The sequence below is a fragment of the Pleurodeles waltl genome, chromosome 2_2 (assembly GCF_031143425.1).
Source record: "Pleurodeles waltl isolate 20211129_DDA chromosome 2_2, aPleWal1.hap1.20221129, whole genome shotgun sequence".
Lineage (NCBI taxonomy): Eukaryota > Metazoa > Chordata > Amphibia > Caudata > Salamandridae > Pleurodeles > Pleurodeles waltl.
The window spans coordinates 495,712,750-495,733,037 of record NC_090439.1 but is presented as its reverse complement, the minus strand read 5'-3'; the positions used below and the strand labels follow the sequence as shown (position 1 = coordinate 495,733,037).

The 20,288-nt window shown below is 44.7% G+C and overlaps 1 protein-coding gene across 2 annotated transcripts in view; it reads left to right on the top strand.

The window, feature by feature from the left end:
* TYMS (thymidylate synthetase) overlaps positions 1-20,288 on the top strand; it is an 88,817-nt gene that overhangs the window by 41,220 nt on the left and 27,309 nt on the right. The window contains exons 6-7 of one of the 2 annotated variants that reach the window (XM_069219982.1): positions 1,728-1,799; positions 12,931-13,026. In XM_069219982.1, coding sequence (XP_069076083.1) covers positions 1,728-1,799; positions 12,931-13,026 — 168 coding nt within the window. The remainder of the gene's footprint in view (positions 1-1,727; positions 1,800-12,930; positions 13,027-20,288) is intronic. The other variant, XM_069219983.1, reaches the window with a different exon arrangement.

Below are 20,288 nucleotides of genomic sequence, written 5' to 3'. Positions count from 1 at the left end.
TAAAAATAAATAAAAATCAGGCCCTTTTCCAAACTGGCCTACCCCACCAAACTAGATGGCAATTTACCAGCTTCCTGTTTGTGGGGGGGTCATGTTTGTATCTTTGAGGAGACTTCAAAAGACCTGCGGTTGTGATTGCTCAACTGCATTTGAGTCAGAAGCAGACCCCTCTCCCTGCCCCTAACTCGAGCTAAGAGTGCTAATAGATGCATTGCTTCTGGGCTGGGGTGGCCTCCTAGAAGAGGTGGAGATCCAAGTCGTCTAGTCCCTGACAGAGACCCGGCTCCACATCATTCTTCTGGAGTTGAAGGCCATCTGCTTGGAGGTGAAAGCGTTCCTGCCAACCATCAAGAGAAGGCTGGTGCAAGAGCTCATAGACCACACCACAGACATGTGGTACTGCAGCAAACAGGTGGTAGGCTTGTGGACCCAGTGTCTGAAGGCACTGCTCCTCTGCAAATGGCTAAACCATCAAGGAATCTTCCTGGTGACGAACCACCTAGAGGGATATTTGACCCCAAGGGGAGACAAACGTAGCCATTGACACCTCTGGTTTTCTTCTTGCTCTCTTCTTTCTACGCCCCTCATCATCTTCTCATTTATTTTATTTCTCCTGTCATTTATTCTGGTCTTTTCTCCTTGCTCTCTTCTTCCTTTCCCTCCTCTTTTCTCCCTTCTCTTATCTTAATTCTCTTTCGCTCTTGCTCTCGCGCTCTCTCTCTCTCTCTCCTTTCCCTCCAAACCAGTTCAGCAGACTCATCTTTACTTCCTAAAGTTGTGATGCCATCCCACATCTGTAAAACCATCACCTTAACAGCATTCTGTTCTCGTCTCACCCTCTGAGGAGAAGAATCATTATCGTCTAGACCCCAAAAGACCGAAGAGTATTTACATCGCTCATACAAGCGAACACTGAGTGGATGATCCACTATTTGTGGGGTTTGTGGGAGTGAAAATGGGAAAGAAGTGCAGAAACCGACCATCGCTCACTGGAACTTGCTTTGTGTTAAGCTGTTCTATGTACTGGCCTAGAAGCAGCCCCCAGATTGTTGAAGGGCTCATTCTGCTAAGACTAGTACCACAGTTCTGGCATCCAGGATTCCTGATATGGATGTTTGTCAGGCGACTCCTTGGGTGTCCCTCTATATGTTGATGAAGCACTACTTTCTGGATGGCTAGGATTGCCGAGCGGGGCATTTTGCCTGCTCGGTCCTACTGCGCTTTTCGGTTTGAGCCAAATCACAGACCCACTTCTGAACAGGCATTGAACTGGTATCTACTCAAAAGGTGAGAACAGTAAGGGTACAAGGCTCTATCGGAAGAGCAAGTTAAATACATATTGGCCCAGAACAGCATCAGTGCGGAGGCACACAGAGGTATTGCTATTGCTCAAAAGTGTCCATATCCAGTCTGATGCCTGGGGAATTATTCAAAAGGTAAGGAGTCTGCGGTTAGAGTAACAGCTTTTCAGCCATGCAGGTTTTTTTTTTTTTTTTTTTTTTTTTTTGCAGTGTTTTTTGGGGGGCGGGGGGGGGAGGGGGGGTTGGGGCGTATTTTGTCTATTTTCAGTGCATAGAGGTCTCACCGATTGCGATCACAATCCTTAACCTAACAAGCTGTAAGTCAATTGGTAATTGTTTATGAAATCCCTCCTGTCTTTTCTTTTTTTTTTTTTTTCTGTAAACACCATGTAATGTCAAATCCATTATTTTGTCTTTCTCTTTAAGCTTGGCGATTTCGTACATACTTTGGGAGATGCACATGTATATCTTAATCATATTGAACCATTAAAAGTGCAGGTAAGTGTTTACCATAGTCTGATGCATCCTCCCAGCTAAATGTGGGATTGTGCAGTTCCTTTTCGTGTGGAGTGATTTTGTTTGCATCCTCCTTGCAAAAAGGGAGGTTTTAGCTGATGTTCTGATGTACCCGAAATTCTTTCTTCCCCACACAGGTGGCCTTTTTTTTAAACTTATTGTTGTTATTGTAACTTTTTTTTTTTTTTTTTTTTAACACCTCATTCTTGCACAAGGATAGGATAAATTGTATTCACCCTGCCCTTTTCCCCAGATTCTGGCAAAGTGTTTGTTCACACTCCTCTGCACCTTGGCCTTACTATAGGTAGAGATGTTTGTTCACCCCACTGTTTTCCTAATGAACAAAGGAAAGTTTTATTTCCCCCTAAATTGGCCACACATGAGGGTATAATTTCCTAGCTTTTTTCCAACTGCAAAAATAGTTCTTTAAAAAGAGAAAAGGCGAAGACGGTGCAGGACAACTGTCCTGGTTCTGTGTGGGCAGTATTTTTCAGGTCACGGAGAAGTAGAGCAGCTATCACACTTTCTCTTTGTATTTGCAAATGGTGTGCAAGGGCAGGTCGGATTCACCCTGTACTTTTGCGGTCTGCAAAAGGTTTGAGGCAACAGAGGGTCAGGGTGGCTGCCTGTTAGACTTGTTTGCATTTGCGAATAATTAACTGGGGCTGCACAGAACTGCAGCTCTCCTCCCACTTTTTTTTTTTTTTTTTACAGTATTTTGTAGGCCTTTGAAAAGCAAGGCAGACACAGGTTTGAGCTTTCCTGGTCCTCTTAGCTTTCACAAATGGTGTTGCCACTTTGGACCAGGGCTCTTGTCCGCTGCAAATGTGCTGCCTTTTGAAACAATAAGGTAGCTCTGACAGGTTTTTGTATCATTGTAAATCTCCCAACCCTCTTCCACACCTAGCTCATTGCCCCTGGGCAAGATATGGGGAGGTTAGTGGAAGAACGTTTACTCCCTCGCCCCCCCCCCCCCCCCCCACCCCCCACTCTAGGGTAACTCAGTGGTGTACGTAACCACACTGTGCTGTTGTAGGAAGACACTTTACTTACCCCCTCCCTTCAACAGGGCATATTCTGAGATCACTCCTGCATCTCCCAATGTGAATGGTGTTATTGGGACACTACTTATACTCACCATTTTTTACTTTAAGTATCAAGTCCTTTTCTGCCAGGGGCACAACTAAGTGAAGGTTGTGGGTCCAGTGTTCCTGCAGCAGTTTCAATTATTTGTGATACCAGTAAGAAAACAGCCTGTTTGCATGAATAGACAGCAGTGATCAATGGCTACCTTGCTAACCCCTCTGCTGAAAGATCTTAAGAAGCAAAAGCTAACTGTTAGAGTTCCGTGCCTGCAAGTTGTGAGTTGCAAAGTTGGATTAAGAACTGACCTTTGCCCTGTAAAAGAATCAGACAAACATTTATTGAGCCAGACAAATCACCCATGAGGGTCTTGAGGCGCTGGAGCTACATGCTGCTGCGTGGAGGTATAAACATTCGAACATCCAGGTTTTTACTTTTCTTCTGAATTGCTGCAGTGACGATGCGGCCCTGACGTGCAGGGGGAGGTTGTTACAAACCTTGGCTGCAAGGTTTGAGAAGGAGCGTCAACCGATGTGTGTGTGTGTGGTGTCTGCAAGAGAGTGAGGGTAGCTGATCGGAGGTGTCTGGTTGGTTGTTGGAAGGTCTTCTAAATCAGGGGCCAGTGTAGCTTCTTGATGGGGGAGGGGGTGGTATGATGTGGTTCCTTCTGGGGTGGTCTTGTATGAGTCTTTCTGCTCTTCTTTTTTTTTTTTTTTTTTTATTTTTTTTTTTTGTCTGGAGTCTCCTCGGAAGGAGTGCTGTGATTCCTAAGCATAGCGTGTTTCCATAGTCCAGTCTGCTGGTGATGGGGGCCTGTGTAACTGTCCTTCTGGTGTCTGCTGGGAGCCACTTGAAAATCTTGCGGAGCATGCAAAGGGCGGGGAAGCAGGCGGGTGAGACTACTTCGACTTGTTTCTTTATGGATAGCCTGCTATCCAGGAGGGCCTGCCCACGAGGATGGCACCAAGTAATGGGCTTTCAAGATGCAGGAGACCAAGGTACCAAGGCTGTCTTACTCCGTTAGTTGCCATCTGTCTAGGTCCAGCTTTGTGGAATCACCTTTTTCTTAATGTGGCTGCTGAAGTAGAGGACTGATGAAAGTGCATTATGTAGATTGTTGATCGAATGGAGACTTGACACATCACCTAGTGAATCCAGTATAGGATATTGACTAAAACAATACAAAGGGCACTACTTGTTGGAGCTAATTGCGAACAGACTGGTCCTTAGTGATCCTTATCTGTCAATTATTTGCTCCAGCTCGTCTTGGCACTAACTCCCACTCATGATGTGCACAGAAGGAACCCACTGAGACTGTCCTCAAGTTCTCACTTTACACCAGATGATCTGCTGAAAGGCCATTTTATCTTTCTGTATACCAATGCCAGAACTCTATGGCCTGTGGGCAGATTGGGAGGAGCTACTCTGACGCTGCCTGCTGGGTGCATGGTAGTTATTTTGTCATGCTCAGAATGTGCTTTCTTTGAAAGTGAGGTAGGAAGGCCACCAAGGCCAGTATTGCAGATCTAAGTTAGAGTAGATCGCTCTGTAACATAGGTCGCATTGGTGACAGCGGTGAAAGTCTAATGCCAATATGTGCAGCTCACCACCAGCATCCTCTGAGGCCAGAGGGCTGTAATGGCTCTTTTCTATAAAGATTTGAAGGAATGGTCTCTAAAATTAGAAAACATATTAGTGGAAGATGCAAGTGAATTCGGTCCTAAAAACAGATTCTGTTGTCTGCACAGCCAAACCTGAAGCACAAGGAAAAACACAACACTATTAGGCGGCGCATCCTCAAAGTGAAGGGCCCTGGTCTAAAAAGATTTGCAAAAAAACTTGATACCATCTCTTGGGTGTTGTGTAATCTGTTGTGTGTTTTTGCAGGACTCTCATTTAGCACAGTTCCAGGACCATCCCTGTAAATGGTATGCACTGAGGTGAAGTTAGCCTGGGTCTTTCTGTCACTTTTTAGTAATCCTGTTTATGTAGCAGTGGTGAGACTCTGGGAGGAAGACAGTAGTCTAAATATGGTTAGACATGAATGCCCCAGTGTTGCAGATGGTCTACACAGCTGTAATCTGTTTTGACAATCATGAGTGGCAAAGGCCAAGCAGATGGAAAAACAAATGCAAACAGTGACAATTTTCCATTCGATGAGCTAATCTCTCCCAAGCACAGCAAGTAGTTCCACACCGACTGGAGAGCCAAAAAGATCTGCTGAAGGATCACCACATTCTTCTTAAACGTCTTGCAAAACCTTGTTCAGAAACTTGAGATCCATGGACCACTCAGAGCCCTCCTGTACTCGGAAGTACTGAGAATGACGTGACACCCTCCTCCCTCCTGTACTTGGAAGTACTGAGAATGACGTGACACCCTCAGAGGGGAGGAGGAACCAACTATTTGCTTTCTTGGGATTTTGGGAGAGCGAGTTGTATGAGTAGATCTGAGGAAATAGACACTCTCTTCAGGAATGGCATAGGATAACCAGAATATATTTATTTTTATTTGAGGACCCATTAGTATGAGATTATCCATTGCCAGTGATGAAGACATTAAATAACAAAACCTCCCAACTCGTGCCTTGAAATCTTGCTTGCCTGCAGTTTGAGGCTTCAATGGGGATGTGTAGACTAGAGCAACAAAATGGAGATGGCTGATGTCCGCTATTTGAACTGCTTACTGTAAAGGGACAGAAGCATTGCTGCTATGTGTTTGTAAAACTGCTGCTGCACTTGCCTCCTGAACCAATGACTTTAACTGAATAATAGGCAGTATTGACAGTGATTCTGTTTTGAAGGGGAGGAAACTTCCATTTCCATGGTGGTTGTTTACTCACCTCTCACAGTGGAGGTGTCTGCTTTGTTGGCAGACAGTGATTGACCATCAAAAGGTGGTTCCAGCAGTTGTGCCTGGACTTCTCCAGAGAAGCTTGTGGTTCTTTCGTAGGGGATCTTCGTTGATAGTCATAAGCATTTGAATAGGCCTGCCCACATGTGGTATCTCGGAGCACTTCTTTACCTAGTCTCCTAAGTGTAGACATTCGCCTTATTTCAGGAAAGCCGTCAGAGATATTTAAGAAAAAACAATGTGCAACATGCTGCAGTGGTGTAATTCTTCAGATTGTTCTCAAGAAACCGGGCAAATACAGATCCCCACGTTGTCTGTGTCCTTTGTCTCCCATCAAGTCATCATCCAGATCAGTGTCCTCACTGCAAGAAGTTTTCACGTTGTACTTTGAGAGAGAGGGGGAAGATGTACCTTCATGGCAAGGAAGAGCAACGAAGACGAGCTCAAAGTGAGTCCTTGGAGCGAGGAGAGGGTCATTCCTCTACCAGGGCTCTTGCTTCAGCCTCTAAGGGACATGGAAGGTCCACAAAGAGAATGCCACAGAAGAAAAGCCACCTTTCCCGGTCAACATCAGTGGATACAACGTCGAGACCAGATATGGCACTGACTTGCTCGTCATCAAGGACTAGATCACTGTTGAGGAAATAATGTCGAGACAAGCTAAAACCTACATGCCGTTGACGCATACAGTGAGGTCGACATTGAGGCGTTGCAGGTACTGTTCACCATTGACATCAAGATCCATCTTGACGTCTAGGAGAAAAAGGAGGCGTATATTCAGATTCAGTACGCAATACCTTATTTACAAGCATCGCCAATAGTGCTGCTGGATTCGCTGCCTCCTCAAGAACAACCTTTGCCTCCGCCACCTCGGTGATTCCAATTCTGCCTGTGGCAAAACTTAGATCGCGCTCCACATGTCACCATAGGTCACACCGACATAGACATTGCTCCAGGTGCTCTCCTTCTTCCTTATCTTGACACAATAGTCCTTGTTCTCATTCAAGGACAACCTCAAGGCATTGGTCAAGATATACCATGTCTTCATCTTTGTCAACAGGTCGTTACTCACCGACTTTCACTGACTCATCAAATCCTTGCGTCTCTCCAGTGGACAACATATCCACCTCAGGAGGTATTAGTGAGGGGAACAGCAAAACTAAATATGCAAATATCATTTCACACCTACGATATCTGTCATATTTGAGACGCTCCATCAAAGAAGGCGTCAAGACCACTGCTTCCACTAGTGCCAGGACTACTGGAACCTGCAGTGGAGCTCTTCCTCACTCCAGCAACTACCAAGCCGGCTTCTTTGAGGCTACAAAAGAAATATAGGTCTCAGAAACAGACTCCCTGTCCCTAAGAGCAGACCTGCCTCCTGACTCAGTTATCCTGGCTGCAAAGAAATTTCATGCTACAGCACTGCTTCGTCCATCCCTCCTGATAGAGCAGGAAATTGGATTTGGGTGGATGCAAGGCGTGTAACAGATGTGACAACCATGAAAGCTGCTAGTGCCACCGCTCTCCTCGGTAGGTACGATAGAGCACTCTGAGTCTCTGTTCAACAATTTGCAGATGACCTCCCCAGGGATAGAAGAGAACTTTCAGGAAATAATCAACATAGAACTCTTGGTGTCCAACCAGATAATCAGTGCAGCAGCAGATTCCTCTTTGTTTGTGGCTCATAGATACTGTCATGGGGATTGCCTTGAGATGTCACTCTTGGCTGAGACTCATTTAATTAAAATCGGAATCCCAACAATGGATTTTAAACCTTCCGTTCTCAGGTTCGACCTTATTCGTCAGCCACATGGGTGAAGAAATGTCTCACATGAAGGCAGAAATGGAAATGCTAAAAGCTGTCTGTCTTGAAAGACTAACGGCATCAGTTTAGGCTTTATCAGCACGTTTTACTCTCAGAGAATTTAAACCCCTCATTGGTACCATGTTCGCCACCCAACAGCAGCATCCGTACCAACAGCGAAGGCACTCTAGAGGTCTACCTTCTCAGCAACCGAACCAGGGAGGAAAGAGAACAGGGCCAAAACAATGAATTTCCCCTTCCCTCCCTCTTCCGTTACCCACTTCGGTAGAGGGAAGCAATCACGCTATCTGGCCAAGTGGCAAAAGATAAAACATTCCTGGGTGCTCAATATTGTTTAGGATGGCTATTCTCAAAGACTTACAAGCCTTCCTCCGACCAGACTACCGAAGCCATCCAACCATCATTTGTCCATGTTTCTGAAAGAAGTCAACATCCTCCTTCAAAAGAATGTGGTGGAAATCGTGCCCCACAAAGGAGGCACAGAATCTAATCCAGATATTTCTTGATGACGAAAGAAGGCTAGAACGAGTACAGGCCCATTTTGGACTTAACAAAAGTTTTGGATGTTGACATTACATCCAATTTACCCTCTCTTCTACATCAGAGAGATTGGCTCTGCTTGCTAGAGTTCCAAGACGTGTATTTTCATATCCCCATCGCAAAGAAACACCGCAGGTTCCTGAGGTTTGTAGTGGGTCAGGACCACTACCAGTCATTCCATTTGGCCTCAAATCAGCCCCCAGACCATTCTCCAAATGCATGGTGGTGTTAGCTGCGCATCTCAAGAGGTACTGAATCTTTGTTTATCCCTATCTAGATGATTGGCTGACCAAAGCTTCAACCTCACAAGATCCCAATGTTAGTACAACTGGGCTAGTGAAGTATTTCAGCAGCTTGGTCTACATATCAACCACAGCAGGTCAATCTCCAAACTAGTGCAGATCTGCATTACTTAGAGCCACTCACGACACCATAGAGGCAAAAGTGTCTCCTTTGGAGGAAAGACTTACAACAATCTGTTGGAAATGTCACACTTTGATTAAAAGTCTTTTATCCGACGATGAGATCTGTCTTCTCTCCTCTGGTCCATGGCCTTCTGTATCTTCCTTAGTCTGAATGCACGCCTTCACATGCATCCCCTTCAGGAGTGTCTTGAGGATCAATGGGATCAAGCGACAGAAATCTGAGAGGACAAGACCTCTCTCCCTCCCACACATGAAACAGTCTCTGACTTTGTGGACCTCTGCAACAAATTTCCTTCCCACAGTACCTTTCTATCAGCAGTCACCTTCCCAAACCATAGTAATGGATGCTTTGCTACTGGGATGGGGAGCATACATGGACCATCTCGAAATACAAGGCAAATGGTCTCCGAGGGAAATGTTGTAACATATCAGTCTTCTCGAGCTCAGGGCAATCCACCTAGCACTCAGTGTTTTACCATCATTCAGGACCCAATCCCTGCTTGTTCAGACAGGCACCATGTATTACCTCAACAAGCAGGCTGGGACGAGGTCCAGACCTTTGTCCTACGAAGCCCAAACAATTTGGAAATGGCTCATAGCCAGAAACCTGTGGATTATGGCAACACTTTACCAGGTGCACACAATTTGCAGGCAGATGCCCCAAGCAAGGCCTTACAAGAAAACCTTCACGACGACATTGTCCACGTCATCTTTAAACTATGGGGCTCTCCGTAGATAGACTTGTTTGCCACTGCAGAAAACAAAAAATGCCAAGACTTTGCCTCGAGGTACTTCCAACCAGGGACTCTGGGGAATGCCCTGTGGATAGGCTGGTCAGACCAATTTCTTTGTGCCTTTCCTCCAATCCCTATGATCCCGGCAGTCCTCCTCAATCTGTCTCACCTAAGAGCCAGACTCATCCTGATGGCCCCGGAGTGTCGGGTCAGTGGTGGTTCACAGACCTTCACCAGTCGTTGCATCCACATTTCAGACTGCCATGTCGCCTGGACCTACTAACTAAGTTCGGGGGTCGGATAGTCCATCCTCATCTCTCGTCTTTGAGTTTGGCAGCATGGCTCCTGAGCTAGTGCAGTATGGTCACCTGAATCTACCACAAGACTGCATGAATATTCTTAAAGAAGCTAAACGGCCATCAACCTGCGCACCTTACACCTTCAGGTGGAAAAGGTTCTCCATTTGGTGCTCTTCCAAAAACATTCTTGCCAGGAGTAAGCCATCCTTCCCTATCTCCTCAGTCTGGCAAAGTCTGGCGTGCAATTCGCATCAATAGAAGTACATTTGGCAGCTCTTACTGCCTACCGTAAATGTCCTTCACAAATCTTCTTTCAAGATCCCAGTAATTAAGGATTTCCTTGAGGGGTTAGATTTTTCCTCCCATCAGACATCCTTCCACTCCCTGGGAAATGAAGATAGTCCTTTCATGGCTAAATCAAGTACCATTTGTACCAATTCATAAGTCTTCTTTACATCAACTTTTGGAAAGCAGCTTTCCTTGTAGCTATTACATCAGCTTGTAGGGTTAGGGAAATCCAGGCATTGTGTGCTAATGAACCCCTCTATACAGTTTTTCATTCTAACAAAGTGGTTCTCAGAACCCATGTGTAATTTCTTCCCAAAGTTGTTTTTGATTTTCACGTAAATCAAACAATTTCCCTTCCCACTTTCTTTTAGAATCCTTCTACTGCAGAGCAATCCCTCAATTCCCTGGATGTAAGGAGGGTCTTGAGATTTTGCCCAGACAAGACGCACGACCAGTGCAAATCGGTTGAGCTTTTTGTGAACTATAGGCCGGTCAGCACGGGTTTAGCCACTTCCAAGCTGTCCATCTCACGCTGGATAGTATCCTGCATACTTTTCTATTACCAAATAGCCAGAAGCCTTTATCGGCAAAACCTAAGGCCTATTCTACAAGAGGCAGAGGAGCTACAGCCACTTTGAGAGGAATGTCCTTATTGCTGAAATTTGTAAGGCAGCTACATGGAGATCTGTTCACACATTCAATAGACGTTAGTGTTTAGGCTACGATGCTAGAGCAGATGCTCAAGAAGAGCAAGCCTCCCTCAGGGATTTTATTTGCATAGTCTGATTTACTCTGCTCTGTTTCCACTGTGTTATTGGGGTTGGGCTTGCCATTCTAGTCAAATGCTTATGACTAGTAAAGTAGATTCCCTACAAGAGAAGGAATAGTTTCTTACCTGTAACTTCAGTTCTCTCGAAGGGGAGTATCCTTTGAAGTCATAAGCCACCCACCCTCCCTCCTCCCCGGTGAACAGAACAGAGAATTGTATTGGACAGACCTGTCTCTAGTGTTAATCGTCAAAGACCTGAAGCAACTGCCATCTGCTGAGTATGATGGGATATTATTGGTCCCTACCGCCTTAAAGGCACAGTCATTTTTTTTCACTCACATAATAGCAGCCTATGGGGATACACTGCTTTCCTATTCATCTCTACTTTGTCAGGAAAAAGGGTTTGTGTAGGAGGTTTGCTGTAAAACATTTACGTCAAATTATAAATTTTAAGGGTATTTTAACATGTTTCCTAAGTACAGTCTGAAGAATTACACCACTGTAGCCTGTTTACCTAGGCTACACATTATGGCCCTCATTACGACTTTGGTTGTCTTTTATTGTAGGAGGCTGGCCTGGTTTGTAGATGGTACCAAAGGTACTTAAACCTTATACGAGGTCCAGTTTCCCTTATTAGTGAAATGTAGTCCGTGCATGCACTACTTTACACAGGCTGCAGAGAGAGTCCTTTTGAAGCTCTTGCATGGGCTCCCTGTGGCTGGCAAAAGAAATTCTGCAGCCCATAGGGATCCCGTGGAACCCCAATTCCCTAGGTACCATATACGAAGAACTTATAAGAGGGGGCCCATATGCCAATTTGGAATGAAATACTGAGCTACCAGAATGTGGTGACCAATTTAGAAACACAGCATGAGCACTGGGGTCCCAATTAGCAGGACTCCAGTGACCATTTAGAAAACAGTGAAACACACTGACAAGCAGGCCATAAATCATAAGCACTGGGGTCCTGACTAGCAGGATCCCAGTGACCCAGTCAAAAGCGCACGGACATCAGGCAGAAATTGGGGGTAACATGCCAAAAAGAGGGTACTTTCCTACATTTAGAAAGACCGCGGAAGCCGCAGGCACCAGAACACCGCCAGTGCTAGCGATCGACCACTATATTACGAGTACTGAAGGATTTCTTCAGCAGTCGTGCTGGCGTTGGGGGCACCGATGCGGCTCCACAGCCGTCACCGCCACGCCAGACCGACTGTATTACGAGCAGTAATGCAGCGTGGCGGTGTGCTGATGGCAGCGCGCTGCCGGCGGTGGAAGCGCCAGGTCCCATTCCCTGCGGACGACCTCCTTGCCAGACAAAGTAAGTCACTCGTCCGACAGGGGAAAGGGGTGGGAGGTTGGGGAGGTGTTGCATGTGTGATTTTTGAAGTGAGTGCGGGTTGGTATATTTGTGTGAATGCGTGTCTAGTGGTGCGAGTGAATGAGGGAATGTATGCATGATGGTGAATGAGTGTATGTATGCATGTTTGTGTATGAGGGGTGCTTGTGTGTGTGTATGCGGGGAAAGGGTGGGTGGGGGCAGAAGTGGGCTGTCATGGAAGAGGGGGTTGAAGGAATAAAAAGGGGGGGTTTTCGGAGTCATCTGCCAGTGACAGGAAAGGAATTTCCTGTCACCGGCAGCCTTTCCTCCAAGGCTTTCGTGGAGCTAAAACCGGCGGCGGTCTTCAGTGGACAGCCGGCCCGGAGGTGCTGTCCTCAGGCCCGGCTGTCCTACCGACCTGGCGATACCAGTGAAGATGTGGAGGTTTAGCAGAGGCCAAACCGCCACGCTCGTAATGTGGCGGTCTTCACCGCCGGCCAGTCTTCAGACCGCCAGTCGTAATGAGGGCCTGTGTTCAGTGTCTATGCAGGCCTTCCTAAAGTAAGGCAAACGTCTACACTTAAGAAGAAGCTATGTAAAGAAGTGTTGTGGGATACCGCATGTGGGAGTCATTATTCAAATGCTTAGGACTTCAATGGAGATCCTCCTATGAGAGAACTGGAGTTACAGGTAAGAAACTATTCCTTCTCCTCCATAATTGGTAATGCAAAATGTCCGTGCAGCCCAAGGAACGTGATGTCAAGGCCAATGTGTCAAGTTATGGTCTGCATTTGCAATCTACTTTCTAATATGCTCAAGCAAACTGGGGACGGGCAGAAAAGCCTTTTCAACAGCTCTTGTTGATAGAGAGCTTAGTATGCATATTGTGTTAGGAGCTAAACACTATGCTACCAGGGGTGAAATTATTTCTACATAGGGGAGTCTGATATACAAAATGCATTTTGTATTACAGCAGCAGTACTGCTTATGTGCTACAAAATGCAATTCACAACGTAGGGCCGGAGAGCCCCACCTCTCCTATGTTTTCTGTGTGGAGATCTCTGCACATGTGAGTATACTACTTTGCAGTAATGTGGGAGGGAAAAGAGGGGGTGTGGAAATGGGAGACAATTACTCCAGATTGACAGGATTAATGGAAATTGCACTGGGGAGGGGTGTAAGTCATTCTACAAAACAGAACGCCCGAAAAGAGTAAAACCTTTGCAGTTCACCCATACTTGAAAGTTATTACAGCCTTAAAAGAGGTGCATATGTACGTCATTCCTGTATTGTAGTAAGTCCGACACCACACAGAAAAACAATGTCGGCAGGGAATAAAAAAAATACCCTTTAGGAATTAATGTCAAATTAGTTTGACATTTCTAGAGTGTGAGTGTATGCATAATATATTTTTAAAAAATATACGTGTTACAATAATTTTTTATCTGTTTAATGATATACTTTTTAAAAAATTACATAACTTTTAACCATGCTTAAAGATGTTGGTGAGCAATACATTTTTTAGTGTGCATATGTGTTTTATTTAGCACATTAATTTGGTGAACTAATATGCTGTAATACTTTGTTCCAGATTAATAATATATCTTTTAGATCATTTGACATTTATTTTGTACATTAAAATATTTTATTTTTAAAAATACTAAACTTTATTACATTTTCCTATACGGAGATTCCCACTACAGTGGCAAAGATCTCATCAAAAGGTGAAAAATTACTTTTATTATTTTGTGGAGACGTATGTCCTCACCTAGGTGTAAATCCCCACTTGGAAATGCTAACTGGCAAAAAAGAGGTGCTTTAGTGTAGGAGTAGGTATACTTAACTTTGTGAGTTGGGTCCAATGTGTCCTTCCTCTGTATTTGGGGGTGCAGTTGAAGTTCTTTCAGCTTGATGGATTACACCTGAGTAATTGGATTCTGTAGATAAGGGATCAGTGGGTGCAGATCAGTACTTCATAACTGCAGTCCTAAGAAATGGCTGGATTGGATTGCAGCTTGTACCAAACTAGGTTTATGTGGTCCAAGAGAGCCTCATTAAATGGGAAGATGCAGTCCTGCCTTTGCTTTCGTGAGGGGATCTATGCAAAGAGAGTGGTCTTGAGCACTACAGTGTTTGCATGGGATACGCAATACCTTATTTATCTATTGGAGTCCAAAGAAGGTAGGATGCTACCGCCTTTACTATTGTTGTCATCACTGGGCATAAGGATGTGACACATTAGAGTTGTGCATGTGGTTTTTGGCTAGCTAAGGATGGCATTTTTGGAAACCCCCCTCAAAAAAATAAGGCAGTTTCTTTCTTTTTTTTTCTTATAAAAATTGCTGTACGGCAGGTGAATTAAGTATTAGCTTCAACATCAAGACAGACACCATATGCCTTAGAAGGGGGCAGCCTCCAAAGTGAGGCCTTGATCAGCTTTGAAGGTGGAGATGCAGGGGTGGTCAAAGGCACCAGAGACAGAGGAAGAGGCCAAACCCTCAGGCATAGTGAAAGTTGCTAAAGCACATCAGACACACTTTTGCACAGATACATAGCATAGCCTTTTTAAAAAGCCTCGATCTCCTGGAGGAAGGAGCTTTACTTTTTATAGTTCAAATCTTTTATTAGCATTTTGAAAAAGTAAACAACGGTTATGCAATGCCTCCAAAGGAAGCAAATTGGCAGCTCAGCATACTAGTTAACATGTAGCGTTAAACACCTCTCCCAACATCGCCCCCCACCCCTAGGGGAGTACAGATATTGGGCTTCATCAGATAGAACACATGTAGATGTAGAGTGTACCCCGTAAGCAGTCGTTGTTGTTTTTATGCTGAGGCAGTAAGGTATGAGCCTTAAGTATTTGGTGCAAGTAAATTCCCGGAATTACCTAGAGAGAAGGTCCAGGAACAGGTGCTGGTGATCTTAAAAGGAGTACCCCTGCGCAGAGAGTGCCAGTGTGAACTTCTCCATACCCAACATATACCACAGCCGGTGGAGCCACCCCAGATGTGTGTGTGTCTGCATACCCCACTGAGCAAGGATAATTTGGATGGCCAACCCAACTGCCAAGCCCATCTGCCGACACCTATGATCCCCCCCGCCCCCCCCCCCCCCAAAAAAAAAAAAAAAATCTGGATTTATGCTGGTAAGTAAGGGTGTTAGGAAGTCCCAAAATTACATAGGCATTAAATCTAGGGAGCTGTGCATCTATATCATTCAGTACCCCCTCCCAGTAAGGGGCAGGTTTAGGGCATTCCCAGAGCAAGTGCACCAATGTCTCGTATGCAGACGATACCCTGCACCACCTCTGAGTGCATGTGCCACTCGTAATTCCCTAGGCCTTGACGGCTAAACACATCCTCCCTGGCTTTCATTGATAGCACCAAGTGGTTTGCCATCAGAAATGTTCCTTGGTGATCCAGCTATTTCCATGAACCCACCCTACCCTGCTTGTTGCAATGCCATATGGTGGCAGTGTTTGAGCGCCTGTACCACCCTCCCCTTGATAGATGGTTAAAGGCTTTCAGTACCAAGCAGATGGCCCTCCGACCCAGAAGGTTGACATGGAGCTGGGACTCTGCAGGGGACCAGAGGCCTCTGATCCCACGTTCCCTTTGATGGCCACCACAAGCAAGAGCAGTCTGGCATGCTTGACCAGTAAGATGCTGGTGACCATCAATCCTAGAGCACCGGAGAAGACCTTACTGAAATCCAGGACCGAGGCTGAAAGGTCGCGATCATAGCCTGAATACTCTGGACTCTTTCATGGGAAAGGCACGAAGCAGACCCAACTCCAGAATGGCTCTGATAAAGAGGAACGCCTGCGACTGAGTCAAGTGTGACTTCAGCACATTCATAGTGAACCCCAAAGATGACAGGAGGTTTGCCATAGTGTGGAGTTGGTTGACAGCTGCCTAGGTTGAGCTGCCTTCAACAGGCAGTCATCAACTTATGTTTATTCCAGGGTAAACCCCTTAAAAATGCTCATAAAACATTATTACTATATTATATATTATGGTTAAAATCATATTAAAAGTAAAGCACATTAGTGCAGAAATAAAATGCAATATATTTACACCAGAATTAGAAGCCTGCAAACACAGTAAAAATATAAGTGGAGCCCACTAAATCAACACCTTTCCTAAGTAATCACATAGTACAAAAGAATAAGCTGATGTATTTGGGACACAAAAGGGGTCAAATAGCCGGCCATCAATAGATACTGTCTGGTATTAAACCTACAGTAATCTAACTTAAACCATCTCACCCTCTATTAGATGAGCTTAAATTAAATGGCTTTTTATTAACCAGATTGAACATACAAACTTGCTTAATCCAAAAACAGTCAACCTGATTGTATGAGATGTGAGGGTTCTTAGAGCCTCTTCAAAACTTCTCAATCTGAAATGTAAACACAAAGGCCTAATTCACTTGGATCTGAGTGTTTGAAGCAGGGCAAAAAAATACCACACATTCAGTAGTTTTGACAGCCTGAGAACAGCAAAAGCATGTAGAAAATTCATTTGAGGGAGAATGGCTCTTAGAAGAGAAAGATCTCACAGGGTGTGAACTTATTGTAGAGGCTTTTTGCTAAAGGAGGTTGAATCTCATCAAAGTAGGGTTCAAACTTGGGGAAAGGCTTGCGTGACAAAAGTTGATATGCAAGGTTCCCACTGTTAGTAGTCCGGTGCCAATGCTCAATGATAATTTTTATTCTGTAGGGTTTTCCTAATAGTTGAAGGGTCACTCCACATTGATTGCATATCTAGTCTGTAAAACCACAATTTCACATGGTAGAACTATCTTATTTTTCAGCTGGTGTCAAGTTGAAGAAATTCAACCATTTTGTTTCTATAAGGTTTCAACTCATGATGTGACCACGACGTTATCCAGTAGAGGAGAGGCCTCAAGGCAGCTAAATGCTCAATGGTCTTTAAATCAGTGTTCAAAAACGTAGGTGAACTCTGGGGAGGCTTAGTAGTGATTTGTCAAAGTTGTTCTCTTTTACAGTCCATGAACTTGCAACCCCAACACCCCATATTTTAGCACTGTATAGTACAGCGGATTGGGCTTTCATCTTGTATACTTGGAGTGCAAGTGAAATGGATCTAGACTCCGTGTCCCTATGTGATTTTAGGATTGCTGCTGCTCTGTGCTGAACTCTGAGATGAGATTTTTGATTTTCAGGCCCCCATGATAATGGACTGGCTATTCTTAAAGTGATCAAAAGTATGGACTTTTGGAGTATTGCTTCCCATTTGCAATGAGTCCCTAAGGTCTTTATGGGGGGGTGGATTAAATACCATGTACTCTGTCTCTTTTGTATTGTTGTCTAAGCCTCTGAGGCAAGAGAACTCTCAGAACTTAGTAAGGAGGCTCTGTAAACCAGAGGCCGTCTGTGACAATAAAAGGATGTTGTCAGCAAATAAGTGTTGGGACCTTCAGCCCATTTAATTTGGGGCACCCCTCTCAGACGCAGCACCTGTGGCCCAATGGCGTGACCACAACACTGGAAAGTCAATGCCTCCCATCTTGAACTGCTGGATTAATTGACCCTGCCTTTTCATAAAGAACAGATGCCTCACCACTGACACAGCATTACCTTCCCTACAAACGTAAGGAACCAACACCTCACCTTCCCAGTAGCAGTAAAGAACTGACACTGCACCGGCGACGCCTCACCTCCCCGACTCCATGCACTGTCTTTGTTTCCTCATTGTTTTCCAAGGTACTGTACCCAGGGTCCGTGCAACTGACCGGCCGGCCTGCACTCCCTCAAGAGTCGTTTCAGACTATTGGAAGCGACTCCCTCAAGACGTTGTGATAGCCCCAGTTGGAGCCATTGTGTTTCTATGCACTATGCTAAATACAATTTTTTTTAATGAATTAGATCTTTACTTGTGAATGTTGGGGTTTTGTCGTGTTAGTCTTGTTTTATTCAGATAAATGTCTATTTTTCTGCACTGGTGTGAAGTACTTTTTGTGATGCTTTCACTGTGTTACACCTGCCTGATCTGTGCCAGGCTACCAAGGGGGCGAGCAGGGGGTTATCTTAGCTGTGACACTCCCTTACCCTGACTAGAGTTAGGGTCCCTACTTGGGCAGGATGTAAATCACTACCAACTAGAGACCCAGTTTCTAACAGACACCTTTGTGGAATGAAATTATGGATACACATCACATTTGGGTATTATGGGAAAAAGAGGCAATAGCACAAAAATATAGGTCAGGCTATGTGACGAGTGGCATAGATTTAATACCCTCAAAAATTGGCAGACTTTCTGAAGGCTATGCATATGATTGACGAGCTAACTCGAATGGTCCATAAAAAGATTAAATATTCCATAGCTTGAAATCCTTGGACCAAGCATAAAAGACTTCTAAGGAGCTTCTTTTTTAATATTTTTTAATGTTTATAATCTCCCGCTCACCTCAAATAAAGTGTCTTTGACTTTGAAAATTCTTGACAACTACTAAGCTTGTGTGAGTAGTAGTCCTAGAATAATACTTGCCGGATATTTCAGCACCACCTATGACACTTGTCCTGTATGAATAATGTAATGGGAGGACAAGAGTCTAGGCATTCCAAGTCTGGAGGCTGCACCCATGAAGGTATATCCTCCAGTTGTCTTGTAGTTAAGTTTCACTAGCCTTGTCCCACGGTCTACAGGCATGCAATGTTTGACCTGTCTCTGATGGGGCAAAATCCCACACTTTAGAGGTGCTTGTAAAAGTAGTATTGACTAGGTTATCAGTCAATTTTAGGATAGCCCCTAGGGAGGACAGTGATCATAATGCATTAGACTTAATTTTAAATTCAGATACTATACTAGTCTCTGGAGGTACTCTGAGCCCCTCATTTCAAATAATATCTATAAAGGGTTTTAAAAAAAAAACTACTACTCCGGCACATAAGGGTAAAATCAATTTAAACCCATAGTACTGTAGTGAGCGCAGAAGGGCAAAGAAAGAACTTTGAAGAGCCATCAAATCCTAATCCTGTGATGTCATTAGGGAGGCAAGAACACATACAAGCACACCCTGGCAACCAAAATGAAAGAATGGGATGAAAACAATTGGCAGGGTTTATTAAAGGTGTCCCACTCAAATCATAATGTTGCATTTTGACATATAATAGCCCATGGTAGCTCATCTCTTGTTATGCCAGCAGACAATTATTTACAGCCAAGCCTTTTGGTCAACCATTTCTTTACCCTTTATTCAAGTCATGAGCTTGCATCCCCTGAATCTCCAGAAAGTGACCCAGCCTACGGCTTGACAGCCATTCTCATTGACAAGTGTAATGCCTTTTCCTGGACGGACAAAATCGGTGAGATCGAGTGTCAGATCGGGTAAGGGCCAGATATGATCCTGGGGGATCTGTACAATGCAGAAATTGTTGTGTGGGCCCCCTTCATTAATCAAATGCTATTCCTGTTGGGGCGAATCCAAATACATGGGTGAGGGGCACATATTATCCTGATCTACAAAAAGGGTGACCAAAGTATTCCTGGAAACCATAGGCTAATAAGTCTTCTAGATAAATCTTCAAAAACATTTTTTTTTTTTAACAGAAAACTACTGGACAAGCCCCAAGGCTGGGTAGATGAGGTAGGGCTTCTATCCCCGTTCCAGATGGGCGCCTGAGCTAAAATCCGCATTACTGATCAAGATTTCTGTTTTAAATATATCATGGAACTACATTGAGTTGCAAAAAAAGAAAATCCATATGTAGCCTTTGTTGACCTAGGGGCCGCCTTTGACTTGGTTCCACAGAAAAAGTTATGGGAGGTCCTTGGCACAATGGGTGCCCCTCCCTGTATATTAAACATGTTAATCAGGCTACATTATTCCAACTACGTTCAGGTTAGATGCGGCAGGACCGGTGAGTTAAACTGTATCCCAATTGAACGGTGGGGTCGACCAGGGGTAAGTTTTGGCACCAAAACTTTTTTTCTTTGTACATCAACAATATTGTAGGGTTTTTTTTTTTTTTTTTTTATAAATGCGGATGTCAGTGGCACAGCACTCCGGACTCATGCAGTGGTGTGACTTTGGAGGTGCTGCGGTTGCATAGGGCCTGCGGTGGATGTTGTAGTCATTGCACTCAGCAAGAAACACTGCTCCGGTACAGGCAGCAGCGTAGAGTCTGAGGGCGACGCTGGTCCTAAAGTGGTTGTGGATGTCACTGCACTAGTTTCCTGTCATACCAGAACCCAGTCTGAGGGGTCCAGGAACTGTATTGGTCACCACTTGGCAAGTCAGCGCGCTCAGCAAGAGAGCCCAGGCGCAGGCAGGTGAAGTCTTTGATGTCCCTGAGACTTCTTAACA